The sequence below is a fragment of the Nematolebias whitei genome, chromosome 7 (assembly GCF_014905685.2).
Source record: "Nematolebias whitei isolate Nwh7 chromosome 7, NemWhi1, whole genome shotgun sequence".
Lineage (NCBI taxonomy): Eukaryota > Metazoa > Chordata > Actinopteri > Cyprinodontiformes > Rivulidae > Nematolebias > Nematolebias whitei.
In genome coordinates, this window is record NC_056504.1 from 40,174,465 (window position 1) to 40,192,277 (window position 17,813).

General features: G+C 38.0%; 1 protein-coding gene and 1 pseudogene across 1 annotated transcript; both read left to right on the top strand.

The window, feature by feature from the left end:
- LOC119412830 overlaps positions 1–3,618 on the top strand; it is a 12,259-nt pseudogene extending 8,641 nt beyond the window's left edge.
- Positions 3,619–4,786: 1,168 nt separating this feature from the next.
- Positions 4,787–16,503, top strand: cse1l (CSE1 chromosome segregation 1-like (yeast)). The gene is made up of 25 exons (XM_037679538.1): positions 4,787–4,874; positions 6,669–6,761; positions 6,913–7,055; positions 7,240–7,341; positions 7,435–7,580; positions 7,668–7,758; positions 7,867–7,974; positions 8,357–8,449; positions 8,549–8,716; positions 8,802–8,931; positions 9,033–9,098; positions 10,543–10,745; positions 10,844–10,928; positions 11,052–11,113; positions 11,224–11,360; positions 12,042–12,145; positions 12,237–12,334; positions 12,407–12,557; positions 12,636–12,844; positions 13,125–13,222; positions 13,321–13,406; positions 13,546–13,627; positions 14,447–14,593; positions 15,886–16,117; positions 16,240–16,503. The coding sequence occupies exons 2-25, from the start codon at positions 6,677–6,679 to the stop codon at positions 16,327–16,329; spliced, it is 2,916 nt and encodes a 971-aa protein (XP_037535466.1). The 5' UTR covers positions 4,787–4,874; positions 6,669–6,676; the 3' UTR covers positions 16,330–16,503.
- The last annotated feature ends 1,310 nt before the right edge of the window (positions 16,504–17,813 follow it).

Sequence of the window (17,813 nt, forward strand, 5' to 3'; positions counted from 1 at the left end):
TATATATATATATATATATATATATATATATATATATTTACCAAAATCATTCAGTAAATGACACAAGCATGTTTTTATTTGACAGGAAAGTGTGTTGTGGCCTCCTTCAAAGAATATTTGTCATGTCGGCCCACTGAAGTGCCTGAAGCGAATGTTCTTCTTTGTGAGAGCCGCTACATCGAAAGCGAAAAGCAGATGAAGAAGTTCAAAGGTCTTAAGAGGTTTTCACTCTCTGGGAAGGTGGTTGAGGATGAAATCTACTACTTTAGGTGAACAATCGGCTCTTAAAGGGTTTATGTCATAAAAAGAATGACAACAGATGGTTCTTGTTTGCTTAAACTGAGTGATGTGGTTCAGTCACAGGCAGCCAGTTCTTTCCAAATAAACCTTTTTTTTTTTACATTTTTCTTTTATACATACAGAAAACTCATTGTTCCCCAGAAAGAGTCATCGCCGCTACTTGACAAGAAAATTGAGGAGCTTGAGGCGAAGTTTGCTGACATGACAGATGAAGAGCTGGAGGATCTTGGGGATGAGGACGGTGATCTGAGGGATCATTCTCTACCTCAGATGCAGTCTTCTATGTCTAGTGACATGGATGTCATGCCTTACACCCCTCCGCAGGTCCGAGTGAAAGTATTGAATTATCAACCAGTTACCTGGTTGCTGTCAAACCTTTAGCAATTTTATCTGTGGTTTTCTCATGTTTGGTTACACAGTCAACTCCTAAATCATTAAAGGGGTTTTCAAAGAAGGAAAGAGCAACGAGGAAGATCAACATGAGTGGTTACATCCTGTTCAGCAGCGAGATGCGAGCCGTCATCAAAGCCCAGCACCCGGACTTCTCTTTTGGGGACTTGAGCCGCCTTGTTGGAACTGAGTGGAGGAACCTGGACAGTTGCAAGAAGGCAGAGTATGAAGGTAAGAATTCTTATATGATGTTATCCATTCTTAACACTCACATATACCATATTTATACAGTTTCTTATTCTAAATATGTTGAACATTACCTTTTACTTCTCTGTACTGTATTGCAGAGAGAGCAGCCAAAGTAGCCGAGCAGCAGGAGCGTGACAGGGTCCACCATCACACATCCCCTAGAGCAGGTACCCCAGTAGGGGCACTGATGGGGGTGGTGCCTCCTCCATTCCCCATGGGGATGCTAAATCCCAGCATGACACCTGTGTCAGGTAACCCCTGGTAGATGCAGATGGATCCCCAGTGTACATTAGAATGCTGGAATAAGAAGCTGAACTGCTAAAGTTTCTCCCATTTTAACTGTCCTCATGTCCACACCAGCTTGTTTTAATGTTGCAGTGTTGTTATTTAATTTAACATTGCCTCTTAACGTCATGTCACCTAATTTACAAACCCAAATGATGTCATCATGTTTCAACACTTACACTGCAATAAAACCCAAAGAGTAAACGTTTCTTTTATAGTGGGTTGTAAAATGAAAAAAGCCTGCTGTGCATCATTTGAGCATTTGAGCAAATATTTAAATTTAACATGTTTAATTTTACTGATCATTCTTAATTTCTGTGGCTTTTATTTTCTTTCAGCTCCATTTTTACCATCTAGTCATAAAATTATAACTAACTGCATGGCAACGTCTTAATCCGTGCTTGGTAGTGAGTGCATGTTTGACTGATGCATGTTATTGTTCTGTGTTATTACTGTCCCTTCTAAAGATTGTTTGGTGGGTGCATATAGGACAGCTATGATGCACCCGCACGGCCATGTTGAAGGCATGATTAGTACGGTTGGCATGCCACCTCATCACACGGGGGCGCCTGCCTTTCCCCAACATCTCCTGCCCATTATGCTTGGGTCCTGTGGAGTACCATCCCCTGGTAAGAGTGCTGTCATAGTCACCCCCACCTGCTGCGCAGTTGCTTCCTGTCTACCAATCTGACTTGCTGGAGGGGCTACCTGTATCACTAGGCTGGGATCCTGGCAGATATGACTCATCTATGACTAGACATTTGTTTTCTCAGTTCTAGTCTATTATGGAGTAACGCGTAGCTGAAAATATTTTACAACTGCATTAATGAAAAAGGGTAAATTTAAATAACTTAATTGCATTTACAATTTATAAATAATATAAAAACGAACTTCAGTCAGTGATTGGCATTCCTGAAAGTTTTACTTTACTAGATTTTTATTTGCCGGCTACTCAGTAGTAATTTGAAAGTAGTAGTAGTTCAAATGAAAAACTAACAGAAAAATGTGAGCTACACTATTGTGATGCGTTCATGTTCAATATCCTCACAGGTGTTAATGGAATGGGAAGTGGTGCTGCAGCAGGAAGCATTCTTGGATCCCAGGTAATCAGTGAGTTTCTGTCTGAGAAACCAAATGAATTCATAAAGTAAATGTTGGACACATGTTGCTGCCCCAATGCAGAAACGCTTTTGAAGACTAATCGGGTTAACGGTACATTAAGTGTTTACTGTGTGCAATGCTGCTTTCAGACATTTTTGTAGCTTTATGAGTCTATATGTTCTTACAGCCCGACTTAACTAATAAACACTTTGCGTCTTTGGTTATCACATTATTCAGTTTGATAGTTATTTTTGGGTGATTGCAGTTTAGTTCAAAGCTTATTCTTGATTCAAACTATTCTACATTTAATACAAAATAACATTAGTTCTATTATCTATTTAAGTCCATCTAGCAAAGAAAGCAGAGTTATGCTTGAAACCAAAAATGGATGAAGTTTGTGAAATTATTTAATTAAAGGGTTTACAGTAACAATATAGGTTCTTCAATAAAGCCATAAAACCATTAGTTTTAAATGTACATTTAAATATTAGTTGCATCTTGTTTTTTTTTTTGAAAAATAGTCTGAACAATAACAGTTTTGTGATTGTTTTGGAGCAATTAATTAACACTTATCGTGCTTTCGTTAGCTGGGTTTGACGGGCCCAGACCAGCAGGCTCCACCACCATACCCAGGACAAGGCCAGATGGGACAGCCTGCACTTCAACAACCCTCCACACCATTGTTTGTGTCTCCTCCGGCCAAATCTCAGCGGCTGCTGCACTCTGAGGCGTACCTCAGATACATCGAGGGCCTTACTGCAGAATCCTCTACAGTCAGCAAATGGGACCAAGCTCTCACAGGTTGATGTTTTTAATTAGATGGTCAGTGAAAAAAAACAAACAGCATAAAATGGTAATTATACTGTATATCATAGTATTTCTCTTTGCTATATTTTGTAGCTAACACATAAGTCAAGATGGAAGCTCTAAACGATTTTCTTCCATTCATAAAGTAAGTTAAATTTTTTTTATGTTTTTACAACCAGTTCAAAAACAAGATGTGCGCCTAACAAAAGAGCAAGAAAGCAGGCTACCATCCCACTGGCTGAAGAGCAAAGGTGCCCACAAAACCATGGCAGATGCACTTTGGCGGCTCCGTGACCTGATGCTGCGAGACAGCCTCAACATCCGTCAGACCTACAACCTGTAGCATGTGGATGTTGCTGAACCTGTGCAACAGGAAGAGGTTTAAGTCTTCAGTTTGTTGTCAGTGTAAAAAAAAAAAAAAAAAGAAATATTTGTGTTCATATAAGATGCTATCTGTGTTGAAGCAGTTTTTTTTTACATTTCATATTGTTTGTTCTAAGTGCAATATTTGATTGTTCATCTGTGATGAAGGCCTTCATAAATTCACAATAAAGAATGTGTAGAATTCAATTTAGCTTTGATTTTTTTTTTTTAAACCTGCTGTTTCTTGTAGAAGATCTTCACCTAAAATATAATGCACCTAACAAAGAGGATCCGTAACTTTCATAATTTGTATTATAGTATATAATTAATTTGTACGTGGAACTATGAATGGTTAATTGGCAATACTGTTGTGCTGCTGCTCACTGTGCCAGCTTGTTCACACGGTGAGAGCTGGCTCTTGATTTTAAGCTGCTTGTTTTTCTTCTGGTAAATACGTGTGACCCGTGCTGGTAAAAGGAGTCAGAATGAGTACAGGCAGTACAGAATATGTTAAAATATAGAATTTTGGTGTAATTGATATTTGCATAATAAACTGTCCACAAAGACCAAACAGAGATCCTGGTAACTAAAATAACATTTAATCTTACTAATCTACTTTATATAACCACTGGAGTGCACACTGCCCATACTGCCCTTTGTGACAATGGAGAAACTTAGATGATGTCTAAAATGGGCAACTACTCACAGCCGACAAAACAACTGTTTAATTAACAGCAAATCCAACTGGATCTGTTACAGATCATTTTTAATATCTTTACAATAACTTAATATGATTCATATTTAATGGTAATTTCATCCAATCATGAAAAATGGCGGAATGTTAAAAACTATGACGGACACCAACAATTTCAAGGCTGAATAATTGTGACTTTAACTAGTTCATGAATTTGCAACTAACCTTTTGACTGTGTAAATTGTGTTTATGTAGGCTCTGCCAACTGATTGCAGGGATCAGTGTCTATTCTACTGTATACCTAAGCTTAAAATGTAAAATTGCAGAATTAACTAAAAGAGTGAGTTGTTATCTGAGGCAATAGCAGCTTCTACTATTTTATAATTTGTACTAAATTGTAGCATGATTTAGCTGGTACAGCATACTTTACTGCTAGGATTTATAAAACAGTTTGTTGGACTGAAGAGAGGTGGGTTGAAGACAAAAGAATCAGCTCTTGAAGAACTGAATCAAATCACTCGGATCATAAAGAAGAGCCAGAATTCCCCTCACTACTGCGCCTGCGCGACACGCTAACCGCGCAGTTCCTTTCCTTCTGCAGACGTTTGAAAGCTGCTGCGGTAAGCACGGCTGTACGTTTAGGTGGCTCAACATCCCATTCCAGTTGAAGGGAATTACTGTAACGGTAAGGAAATCAGGTGCTTTGGCAATAAACGTGTTTTAAAAAGTTGTATGCGTCCTAACTGAGCTTTTCTGTGAAGTCCAGATGAGATACGTGATGATGGAAAACATTAGCTAACTTAGTTGTTAGCCACTGACATAGTAGCAGGCTAACGCTAATGTTAGCTGAGTGACTCGGGAGCTGCTGAATCGGTCTATTTACTGGAACTAGGACTTTGCTGTCCACACCCTTTTGGTGTGTATTTTTGTAGTTATCCATAATTAATGAAATACACAGCTCTAACTTTAATTTAACATATCATCCCTTACGTCTGGCATCTCCAACACCCCATGTGTTTAATCTTACACTTAGCCTGTTAGCTTGTTACACTGACTGCAAAGTAATCTGTAGTCAGCATGGCAAACAATCCCTGTGAGATGTATGAAGCTTTTATCTGCTATGAACGACTCACACATTGAGAGGAACTGTGAACTCACAAATGCATCATTGACACGTGAGTGTTGAACAACACGTGCTGTTTAAACAGTAAACAACTTTTAGGATTGTAATACTTGCATTCTGTCAAGGTATGAAATTATAAGCTACGTGTTTTACTGTCATAATTCATATTTTACAAGTGCTAGTAGATTATTTGAAACGATATGCGGTACAATTAAATTATTAACATGCATCATTTTAATGGAGATGCTCACTTTGAACTTTACACTGGTTAACAGCTTTAGGACTGCTGACAAATAATCTAACTAACCAGGTTTGTTTGGCAATGGATCTAAACATACGGCGGCTTTAAAATCCCAATCTCAGGCAGTGTGATCCTGTTTTCCATTGTTCTCTTTGTTTACCTTTGATTAATTTCGTTTTTTCTTCTTCTTTGTTTTAGAGAAGTTAAGAAAACACAATTAACAAAGTTAGTAACCTTTTACATTGATAAACTATCATTGATTATGTATGATTATGACATGTTCTTTATCCAATTTTCAGTGTTCAATCTTTAATTGTAATTCATCATAAAGTGCAAGTCAACAAGTAAACAAAATTAGACGGTGTTAACTTTTTAAAACCATTTAGGTAAAAAGTGTACACAATTATATTAAATAAACTGGGGTTCTTGATTATTGGTGTGTGGCAGAAACATTGCGAGACAACCATTTTAAATATTTGCTTGAGCTGAAAGCTAATATTGAATGATTTTGTTTCAAAACCAGACACGGTTTTGTAAAGGCAACAGCTGCACAGACTCATACACTTTTGATAACATTTGTCTGTAAGCAAAGATTTTTGGTTGTATTCAAAAATGCAAGTTTAAAGTGCTACCATGCACAAAAAACATTAGTAACAAGTTGGTGAGCACGGTTTCTTTACTCAAATTTAATCTTTATTTACAGTGAAACTGAGGTGAAGTAAGATGTTGGTGGTTTGACTAATTTTTATTTCATATATGAATAATTTTAGTGTTTAAACCAGTCTCCTTTCAGCACCAACCCATCACACACTGAGAAGTTCTGTATGGAAGCCCACAATCAACCAGCTGAAAATCTTGTCTCGGACGTTTTAAAAATAGGAAGATTTTGCTCTAAAACTATTTCATTTTTAGGTTTTGATCTTTATGTTTTTGTTCTACGTCAAATAAACATTTCAATCTAAAGCGCAGATAAATAAAGTTGCACATTATTACATTCTGTTGTCATCATCCTGTTATGAGTGTCGTAACGTTATTGAAAAATGAATGTAGAAAAAGTTTAACATATTGAAGGGCACTGGTTATTTTCATGAATTTATTTGTTTTGTTTCTGTTAGTTGTGAGCATGGAACTGAATGATGCGAATCTACAAACCCTGACCGAGTTCCTGAGGAAAACATTGGACCCAGACCCAGCAGTCAGGCGACCTGGTACGTCTCCTAATGACCGAGCATTTTCTTGCATACTGTAGAATGGTGTTTGAAGAACAGGTTTTTTTAATTGGTATATTTGTATTCACTGTTTATTCAGTGTTTTAACAATTAAAAAAAAATAAAAAAATTTTTTTTTTTTAAATCTCAGCTGAAAAGTTTCTTGAAAATGTCGAGGGAAACCAGAATTACCCACTGCTGCTTCTCACTTTACTGGAGAAATCCCAAGACGCGGTGATTCGTGTCTGTGCTGCTGTGACATTCAAGAACTACATTAAAAGAAACTGGCGCATTGTGAGTCACACGAATAATAAAAACTTCATACTCAGATTATATATTAGGCAGGTTCAGTTAGTTTATTATAAATACTTGTCATTGTTTTTGACTAAAAGAAAAATGTCTGAATTTAAACACTAGAGCCAGATTACTTTTCTGTAGCTGTTAATAATTTACCTTTTTATGTTTCTGTTGCTCAAAGGTTGAAGATGAACCAAACAAAATCTCTGATGCTGACCGAACAGCAATCAAAGCAAACATTGTAAATTTGATGTTAAGCAGCCCAGAGCAGATTCAAAAACAGGTACATCCTCGCATCTTACCATAGTTTAAAGGGCTTATTTTGAAGTTGTGCAGAAATAGTTTTGCAGTTTTTAAATCTCATGTACGTTTGCAGTTGAGCGACGCCATCAGCATCATAGGAAGAGAAGACTTTCCTCAGAAATGGCCGGACCTCCTGACAGAGATGGTGACCCGTTTCCGAAGCGGAGACTTCCACATTATAAATGGAGTGCTTCGTACAGCACATTCCCTCTTTAAGAGGTAGAGACACCTTAATGTTGTGCTTCTTGTCGGCACCTTTTTTTTATGGAAAATTTCAAATCTTTTCTGTATCATTTTACTTTTAAGGTATCGCCATGAGTTCAAGTCAAACGAGCTTTGGTCCGAGATAAAACTCGTATTGGACACATTTGCCCTACCTCTGACAGAGCTGTTCAAGGTTTGTTATGTTCCTATTAAGTTGTTATTGTAGTCCCACAACAAAGCTGCATGTTTTCAGATGTAGTGCTTATTAAAATGGTTGTCTGGTTTTTCTCCCATGTTTTAGGCAACGATCGAGTTGTGTCAGACTCATTCAAATGATGTCAATGCCTTAAAGGTCCTCTTTTCGTCTCTCACGCTCATTTCTAAACTTTTCTACAGCCTTAACTTTCAGGTTAGTTTTGTGTTTTTAGCACTTTTCATTTTGCAGTTTTAGATATTGTCATTTTTGTCCCCTTTTTTGTGAAAGGTACAATATTCCAATCTAGCACTCATTGGTTTTCTTTAAAGCTAATGGTCATTTATTGGCAGTAAATTAAATCATTGTTGATGTCTAAAATGTTTTAGGTCTGTTTTGTTTGCATTCAAATCGATTATTTTGATTGTGTATTTTTGAAATTTTGGTAAATTGTAAATTTTGTCAGATCATTACATTTACAAATTCAGAACAGTCATGTTGAATTTTCTTCAGGCATCCATTGGGTCAGCTTTGCTTTCATAACTTCAACCTTTATCAGTGCTCTTTGTGTTAATTTGCATTCCCCATTTTCACACAGGACCTTCCAGAGTTTTTTGAAGACAACATGGAAACCTGGATGACCAATTTCCATGGCCTCCTGACGTTGGATAACAAGCTTTTACAGACAGACGTGCGTTATCCTCCTCATACACGCAGTACTTAAATGCAGGTGAAATTGTTTTTGACCTTCACATATTTTTTATCTTTCCTGATGATGGCTTGCTCTTAGGATGAAGAGGAGGCGGGTCTCCTGGAGCTGCTGAAGTCTCAGATCTGTGATAACGCTGCTCTTTATGCTCAGAAGTATGATGAAGAATTTCAGCCGTACCTGCCTCGCTTTGTTACAGCTATCTGGAACCTTTTAGTCTCTACTGGACAGGAAGTCAAATATGACCTGGTGAGAGTGGCAGTCTTCTGCTTTGCTTTTGTTTTTTTTTTTTGTACTTTCTTCATGTACAAACTTGATCTACTCTTTGTTGCAGCTTGTGAGCAATGCTATCCAGTTTTTGGCCTCAGTCTGTGAACGGCCACATTACAAGCATCTATTTGAGAGTCAGAATATTCTCACCAGCATCTGTGAAAAGGTCATTGTCCCAAACATGGAGTTCAGAAGTAAGTGATGGGTGTGCATTTGTATTTTATTCTGTCTTGCTTCAGATGTGTTCCTAAATACTTTCTGACACTGAGCAGATTATTTTCTTTTGCCCGATCAGGTGCAGACGAGGAGGCTTTTGAAGATAACTCTGAGGAATACATTCGAAGAGATCTTGAGGGATCAGGTAAAGAATTTAATGTTTTAAACAATCTATGCTAAAAGGTAAACATGTAGTTTATTCTAAAACCAGATGAAATGATCAACAATCACATTTTGTTACTATTGGACTGTAAAAAAACATTCATTCAGTCTTAAGTTCAAACACTACTGTGATTGATAATATATGTTTGACTCAAAAGACAAGGGAAATGATATATTTATGTAACAAAAACCTTCTGTTTTATTTAATAATAGTTAGGGTTGGACAATAAATCAATAATATATATCACGATAAACGTGATCAATATCAATACATAATACATCTGATTCAATATATAGAATATTCACTGAACCCTGATCCAGAACCGCATGGCATTCTGGGAGATGTAGATGTAGAGGAAAGATTGTAGCCGCTCGACCTCTTGGGCCCAGCTAAGCAAGGTTGGTGGCATCAATGAGCTCACTCACTCTTTGGTTACCTAGCAACAACCTGATGAGTAACTTGCACAGCAACAGTTTAAGGTTTTGCCACCGTGCCTCATAACGGCTTAAAAATAAACAACAATGGTGTGGAGTGAAAACTGGTCATGCCACCAGTTTGGTAGTATTTCAGCTATTTAGAGCATAAAATAATAATTATCACTATCGACTGATATGAAATGCTTATATCGTGATTCATTTTTCAGCATATTGTCCAGCCCTAAAATTAGTTATATATCATATAATATATATGGTAATTACATCATGTATTATATACAATTTTATCCTTAAAGGTTTAAAATAAGGCATTAAAGTTAACAAGATGTTTTAAATGACCAAGAAGAACAAAAGTAAGATTTGGATGCCTTTTTGAAAAAAAAAAAAAATCATACATAAGAGAGTTCATCAGCTAAATATAATGTACAAAGACCTTGCCACCTTAACAACTTTAACCTAGACCAGGGTTATTCAACTTGGCGGTCCGTGGGTGACTTCAATCTGACCCACTTCATACATTATTTTTAAATTATTATTTTGGGTTCTGTTTATTGCATTTATGATTCAATGCAATAAAATAAACCAATTAAAAAGGTAACAGATAATTGTAAACTTTGTTTTATTTACATAATGACTTTAATTGCTGTCTGTCTGGCCCCTGAGCTGTTGGCTTTCAGAAACTGTGGCCCCCCCGAGCAATTTTGTTGAAAAGCCCTGACCTAGACCGTAATACTACGGTTGTGCTAACAAGGAGCAGATATTTGGACTTGATGCCCATATATGCACTAAAATATTATCTGATGCAGCATAAACCTATTTAAATATAACGAGTATGGTGGTTTAGGTTTTTTATTTTTATTTTAAACATCGGATTTTCTTGTTTTTTCTTGTTTTTTCCTGTTTTCTGATTTTGCCCGACAAGTATGTTCTGGATTGGTCACACTGATCGTTCAGCTTGTCAGAAATCTGTCTTACATTTTTCTACTCCTTAGACATCGATACTCGCCGTAGAGCAGCCTGTGACTTGGTGAGAGGCCTTTGTAAGTTTTTTGAGGGGCCTGTCACTACGATCTTCTCTGGCTACGTGAACTCGATGCTGGCAGAATACGCCAAGAACCCCAGAGCGAACTGGAAGCACAAAGATGCTGCCATCTATCTGGTCACATCACTGGCATCTAAAGCCCAGACACAGAAGGTGGGCTTCAAATGATTTCCGACTGCATGACGGCTAATATAAACATGTTTCAAACTGTGGTAAATTCTACTGGTGAGGTGTTTTTATATTCCTAACAGCATGGAATAACACAAGCCAATGAGCTGGTGAATCTGACTGAATTTGTTGTGAACCATATTCTCCCGGACTTAAAATCTCCAAACAGTAAGAACATTTTGGTTGATCTTGATTCGCTGCAGGAACTACAAAACTATTCAATCATGTTTTTATTCTCATGCTTTTATTTAAAACAGTTTAATAATGATTTTTCTCGTGATCTCATTATAGTTAACGAGTTTCCGGTGCTGAAGGCAGATGCAATAAAATATGTTATGATCTTCAGAAGTCAGGTACGAACACTTCCTTACTTTCTTCGTTGCTTGCTCTATTTCCCAAGTAAAACTTGTGAGTATTGCTCCCAAGTAGAGCTCAGTGCCAGCGTCTCGTTCTGTTCCTTCAGCTTCCTAAGGAGCAGTTGCTGCAGGCGGTTCCTCTTCTAATCACTCATCTGCAGGCAGAGAGCACAGTGGAGCACACGTACGCTGCCCACGCTTTAGAGAGGCTGTTCACCATGAGAGGCCCCAGTAACGCAACACTGTGAGTGTCAAGCAAACTAGGAGTGGAGGGATGTCCTTTAAAGTCCACTTTTTTTATTATATTACATCCATCCATCCTTTATCTTTTACCTGCTGCTTCCTTGACGTGTCACGGTGCTGCATACTCAGCAAAATATAATAGAGACATAACAAATATCTATGTTCTGTGGCAAATGTTAAAAAGTAAAGCAAACTGGTTTTAAAAATGTAGTTTTTGTGAGATTTTAAGGTGTTTCAGTCGCAGCTTTGGAAAAAGTCTTTGACTTAACAAGAAAATTAACAAGAACTGAATAAAACAAATAATTATTTTTTCCTCCATAGGTAAATTCACATGTTGATTGATCACAATAAGAAAAAAAGAACTTTGTAATTAAATTCTTAAAAGTAACAAAAGCAATTAATACAAGGTTAAAAAGAACATGAAATAATAAAATTAGATATAACTATTAGTAAACAAAACCTGAAATTTTATCTTTCAGAGAAAAAGCACGTTGCACGAAGATGAGATGTATTTCATTTGCAGTTGTAGGATCATCAATTGCACAAAAATACTGACTAAGCTATTGAAGTCCAACTTTAACAAGAAATATTTCTCCCTGTTTGTGTGCAGTTCTGTGATTAAATGACATTAGTGCATAAACCTCCATCTCTGGAGCTGCTAACCAACATTTTGTGTTTTCAGGATCACTCCTGCAGAAATGGCACCTTTTACTGAGCAGCTGCTCACCAACCTGTTCAAAGCTCTGGCTCTTCCAGGCTCTGCAGAAAACGAATACATCATGAAAGGTAAAACTGATGTTTGTCTCGTTCCCGTTCACTTTCTTGTCTTAAGTTATTTGTTTGGCTCATCGTGTTTTTGTTTTGTCTGATTCTTAAGCCATCATGCGTAGCTTCTCCCTGCTGCAGGAGTCCATCGTTCCCTACATTCCCACTCTGATCGGTCAGCTCACTCATAAACTTCTCCAAGTCAGCAAGGTAGGATCATTTGTTTAGAAGATTTATCAAGATGTTTGTTTAGCGTCTAAAACATGTTGGACCACCTTTCAGAATCCCAGCAAACCTCACTTCAATCACTACCTGTTTGAGTCCCTGTGCCTGTCGGTGCGGATCACCTGCAAAGCCAACCCCTCCACGGTCAGCAGCTTCGAGGAAGCGCTCTTCCCCGTCTTCACAGAGATCCTTCAGAACGATGTCCAGGGTATGTCGGTCCCCTGTGGACACAAAATAAGTCTTGTTGTAGAAATTTGAGACGACTCATTACGCTCTTCTTTTGCAGAGTTCCTTCCGTATGTGTTCCAGGTGATGTCTCTCCTCCTAGAGATCCACTCCAACTCTATCCCTGCTTCCTACATGGCTTTATTCCCCCACCTGCTGCAGCCGGTTCTGTGGGAGCGGAGCGGAAACATCCCCCCTCTTGTGCGCCTGCTTCAGGCTTACCTCGAGAAGGGAGGTGTGTCTATCGCTGCTTCTGCTGCAGATAAAATAGTGAGTAAAGGCACGGCGTTGTAGTGCAAGAAAATACTCTTCTACTTGCTGTTTGGCATTTATAACAAAAAAATAAATAATAAGACGGTGGCAGGACGTTAAAATTAGAATTTTACACTGATTGAATTTAAACTTTTTATTTTTTTTTCTTGAGAAATGACAGATCATCAACATGCAGAGCTATTAATTTGTTTTCAGTAAACAGATTTTTTCTTATTAATTATTAAATGTGAAGCGTTTATTCATACTTGGATGTTGCTTTGCTCGTTTCCCCCCTCAGCCCGGCTTACTTGGAGTATTTCAGAAGCTTATTGCTTCCAAGGCCAATGACCACCAAGGGTTTTACCTTCTCAACAGCATCATCGAGCACATGCCCCCGTAAGTTGATTCAGGAAGGTTTAAATACCTAACAATCAGTAAAACTAAATAAAAACTGTGTTGTGAAAAATCAGCGTCTTATTCTTTTGCTTTGTCAGAGAGTCCATCACCCAGTACAAGAAACAGATCTTCATCTTGCTCTTCCAGAGGCTACAGAGCTCTAAAACCACCAAGTTCATTAAAGGTTAGTTCACAGGTTTTTCTTCATAGCAGAAGTTGTGTTCTGAAGTTTTCATGTTTTCATGTCTCGTCAGTGATAACATCTTTTAACTACAGTGCTTATTATTCTATGGTTTTATTTGACAGTGGTTTTCTCTCCAAAGGTTTCTTGGTGTTTGTCAACTTATACTGTGTCAAATATGGAGCGATTGCTCTTCAGGAGATTTTTGACAGCATCCAGCCAAAGTAAGTTTTATATGTTTATTGTTTAAATAAACCACAAGATTTAAAAATGGAAGTCCTCTGCGGGTCTTGTTGTGAGGAGTCGAGCCACCTGTTTAAATTTGGTGCATGAATAAACTTCACAGACCTTCAGTTATGTTGGAGTCGAGTCAAATTTATTTATAATGCACATTTAAAAACAGCAGCTGTTACCAAAGTGCTTAACAATACAAATCCATGGCAGTAATTTAAAGAAAAAATTACAACTAAGATTAAAAGCATAAAAAAAGCATGAAATCACACCGTGTTGAAAGTCAGTGAAAACAGATGTGAGGTTTAAAAACAGGAAGTGAAGTGGCCTGTCTAAAGTTGGGGCAGATTGTTTCAGAGTTTAGGACCCATGACTGAAAAAGCCCGATCTCCTCTGAGCTTCAACCAAAAGCAGCTGGTCAGATGATCTCAGCGCCCGAGAAGGAACATATGGTTGAAGTAGCTCAGAGGGTGCAAGGTCATTTATCCACTAAAAGGTCAACGGGAGAATTTTAAAATCTATTCTGATACAGACTGGAAGCCAGTGAAGGGAGGGAGGGTTTGGTTTCATTCATTTAATGTCTTTAAAAATAAACTCTTGATGTTCTGAAACATAAACCCACTTCCCTCAGCTCTGCATGAAGGCACAGATGAGTTACAAACGTTTTTTCAGGCAAATATGAAGTTTTCCTTTTTATGGCGGTAATATGATGTCTCAAAATGTCCTAACGCTTCATGTCTTTCTGACTTCATGTCATATATTGTAGAAGACTAGCAGAAAAAAAAAATCATTAAGTTGTTTGTGAATTGCAGAATGTTTGGCATGGTGTTGGAGAAAATCATCATCCCAGAGGTTCAGAAGGTGTCTGGAGCAGTAGAGAAGAAGATTTGTGCTGTTGGCATCACAAAGATCCTCACAGAGTGTCCTGCAATGATGGACACGGAGTACACTAAACTCTGGTAAAACATAAGTCTGTCCCTTCAAAAATGAGGCTTCTTGTTCTTTCATTTGCATTTTTAGACGCATCAACTTGTAAATGTCAGTTTAAAAAATGTTTATATCCATTTCTTTCTTATGCCTCATAGTCTGTTTTTTCCTGCTAATTTGTGGCTCTAAGTGTTTGTGAACCTCAGTCGCAAGTTGTTTGGAGGTCAGCTGACCTGTTTTTGTGATCTGCAATAATCAGTATTTGAAAATGCATCACTCTAGATCTAAACGGAGACAAAACGGATATTTCCACTTCAATAAAGTTGCTTGAATGATTTAAATTTAAAACGGCTGTATTGAGACTTTAGCTGTAATAAGTGAGGGGAGGGGATCAAATGGATGTTATCAGTTTAAATATTTACAATACTTGTCACCGTAAACGTTGCACCGCCGTATAAGTCATATCAGTCCAAATATGTCTTATAAAGTGGGAAAAAAATCATAAATATGTCGCTTCGCTGTAAAATTCGCATCTATTATGCATCATCGCTGACACGTTGCGTTTGTTATGCGTCATCGCTGACCACCCGGAAGTGTGGGTGTTGTGCCAAAAATTGAATGGCTGCCAAATGGTGGCCTCAGGAGCGTGCACAGGAGGACTTTAACAAGAATTTAACAAGATTAACACTTAAAAACAATTATTTGTTTGCTCGAAACTATAGCAAAGTTGTGTCAATAAATGCACTTTGACAATCATATCGGCTGCATTTCTCCTGGGCGGTGCAGTGAAATGAAGCTGATTTGACGTTTGCTCCAGGAGTTCTGGAGTGAGACAAAGGTGACTCTGTATGGCAAGCCAAGTGTCTCATTAATAGCCACTTTTACCTATTAATAAGACACTTGGATTGCCATATTAGTCGAGGGCCCTCTAGTGGTTGAAAATGGTAGTGTTCAATATTTTCCACGTCAGAATGAATGAAATCGTCAGATCTCAGCCAAAATTTTGGTTATAAATATGGGGAAAAACATACATGCATTGCTTCGCTGTATACGCAGGCATGCTAATTTATGCAAAAACACTGCGACTTATACAGCGAAAATTACGGTACTTTAAAATATCCGATGTCAAAATTCATCTTCAAACTGGACCTGGTATTCAGAAATGTTTTGATGTACTGGATTGCTCATAAAACTGTAAAGTTTGATTAGATTCAGCTCAGTCTGTCATTCTCCATCAATTTGAAATGATTTGCGTAGGATTGTTTTACATTTGTTTGGCGTGGATGTCGCCTCGTGCCAAACTCACAGTTTGTTGTGTCTGAAGGACGGCGCTGCTCCAGGCGCTCATTGGTCTGTTTGAGCTGCCAGAAGACGACAGCATCCCAGACGACGAGCATTTCATTGACATCGAAGACACGCCGGGCTACCAGACGGCGTTCTCTCAGCTCGCCTTCGCCGGAAAGAAGGAGCACGACCCGATAGGAGACGCAGTCGGCAATCCAAAAATCCTGCTGGCTCAGTCGCTCCACAAACTTTCTACAGCTTGTCCTGGAAGGGTGCGTACACAAAATTATTATTTTTCATAACAGGTTGATATTTTAAGTAAATGTCATAATTTGAATGATTTCTAATCCCAAATGAGCTGCAGGTGATGTGGTTGTGTGCGTTTGTGGTGCAGGTTCCCTCCATGCTGAGCACCAGTCTGAACGCAGAGGCCCTCCAGTTCCTGCAGGGGTACCTGCAGGCCGCCGCCGTGCAGCTGGTGTGAACCTGACGAGACTCATCAGATCAGAACACCACAGGCCTGCTTCAGCTCAGTTTGTCACTTGATGGATTACAGGACAAATACGATTCTTGTGTCTGGCCTCCATCATCTGATGGAAAGTTTTTAAAGGTTCTTAAAGGCATGACCTAAAGCTGACATCACCTCCATCTTAATGTTCAGTTTTGCTTCTTGCTAACAGGAATTTGAGGATGCTAACTTTAAGTTGTTTCTGGTGCAGTTGTCTTTATTTAATCTTCAGAGAATCAACTGAGCAGTCCTGTGCATCACTGAACATCAAGTGAAAAACTGACTTCTTGAGTGCATTTTATTATTGACTTCCTGTCGTGGTCATGATGTCGTTGATCTGTGGCTCGGACGTGATGTTTCATATTTCTGTTGCATGTTCCCTCACATTTGTCGAGTCTTTTTGTTTTTCCTGCACTGTTTGATAATGTGAATAAAGAGATGCAGTTGTATAGATCTGCTATCAACCTTTTTTTTTTTTTTATTTAAACTCAACTATTTACTCTGAAAAAGATTTTATTTGCTTTTTGGATTAAAGCCCAACATTTTTAAAGTTAAGTAAAGTTAAGTACTTTGTAACATGAAGCGTGTTAGAGGCTGGAAGCTGGAGTGTAAATTTTTTTTGAGAAGCTGTATCTTGTAAGATAAACATTTAGTGTCTTTCTGCTCTGATAAAAATTGTTGGTAAAGTTTTGGATCAGGCCGTTTGTCTTCAGCTCAGCGTTCTTCACACCACCTCCCATGAAGTCTGAGCGGTAACGGAAAGCTTCGTTATTTCTTCTCCATCGTGACGGCCGGTGTCAAGAACTCACGATGACAACGTACATCAGTTGAAAACATCCTTATCTGACTTTACATTATTACTGGACAGAGTGAGGAGGTTCCAGTGGTGGGATTAGACTCGATGTCTTCTGATAATTAAAAAATAAAGTTATCAAAGTGTTAAAAGTCAGAGAAGCTCAAAAGATAAAAGTCAACATCTCACCTGATTTTGCAGCCTGAAAACATCTGGATTTAAAACATGACAAGTTAAAGTGTGTGCAGGTGATTTACTGAACACACACCAGGAGTACAGGATTGACCTGCTTTAAAATTGTTTTTTAAAAGTTCTTGAAGCTCCTACAGTCCCGTGTTCACGCTGTAGTGAACAATCAAGGGCACCTGCAACGTGAAATCTGAACGTTTAATAGTAAATTAACATCTTGTAACTGCATATCTAGATAAAAACAATCACATCCAAAGGCTCTTGATGATCTCGGATTGACTTTAAATTCATAACTACAGCAACATTTAGTTTTTTTATTATTCAAATGAACTTGTTTAAAAAGTTTAAAAATATTTTAAGATGTATTTCGGGGTGCATTGCAACATGTTAACATTGTGCAATAATGGAAACAATTCACTCTAGAAGCAGTGCAACATAAACATTAACATCTCGATTAACTTCTTTTTGTAGATTTAAA

Excerpts from the sequence above, each read along its gene's own strand:
- cse1l (XM_037679538.1), top strand. The coding sequence starts at position 6,677 with ATGGAACTGAATGATGCGAATCTACAAACCCTGACCGAGTTCCTGAGG. Across the intron at positions 8,450-8,548 it reads ACAAGCTTTTACAGACAGAC|GATGAAGAGGAGGCGGGTCT; the intron begins GTGCGTTATCCT and ends GCTTGCTCTTAG. Across the intron at positions 16,118-16,239 it reads CTACAGCTTGTCCTGGAAGG|GTTCCCTCCATGCTGAGCAC; the intron begins GTGCGTACACAA and ends TTTGTGGTGCAG.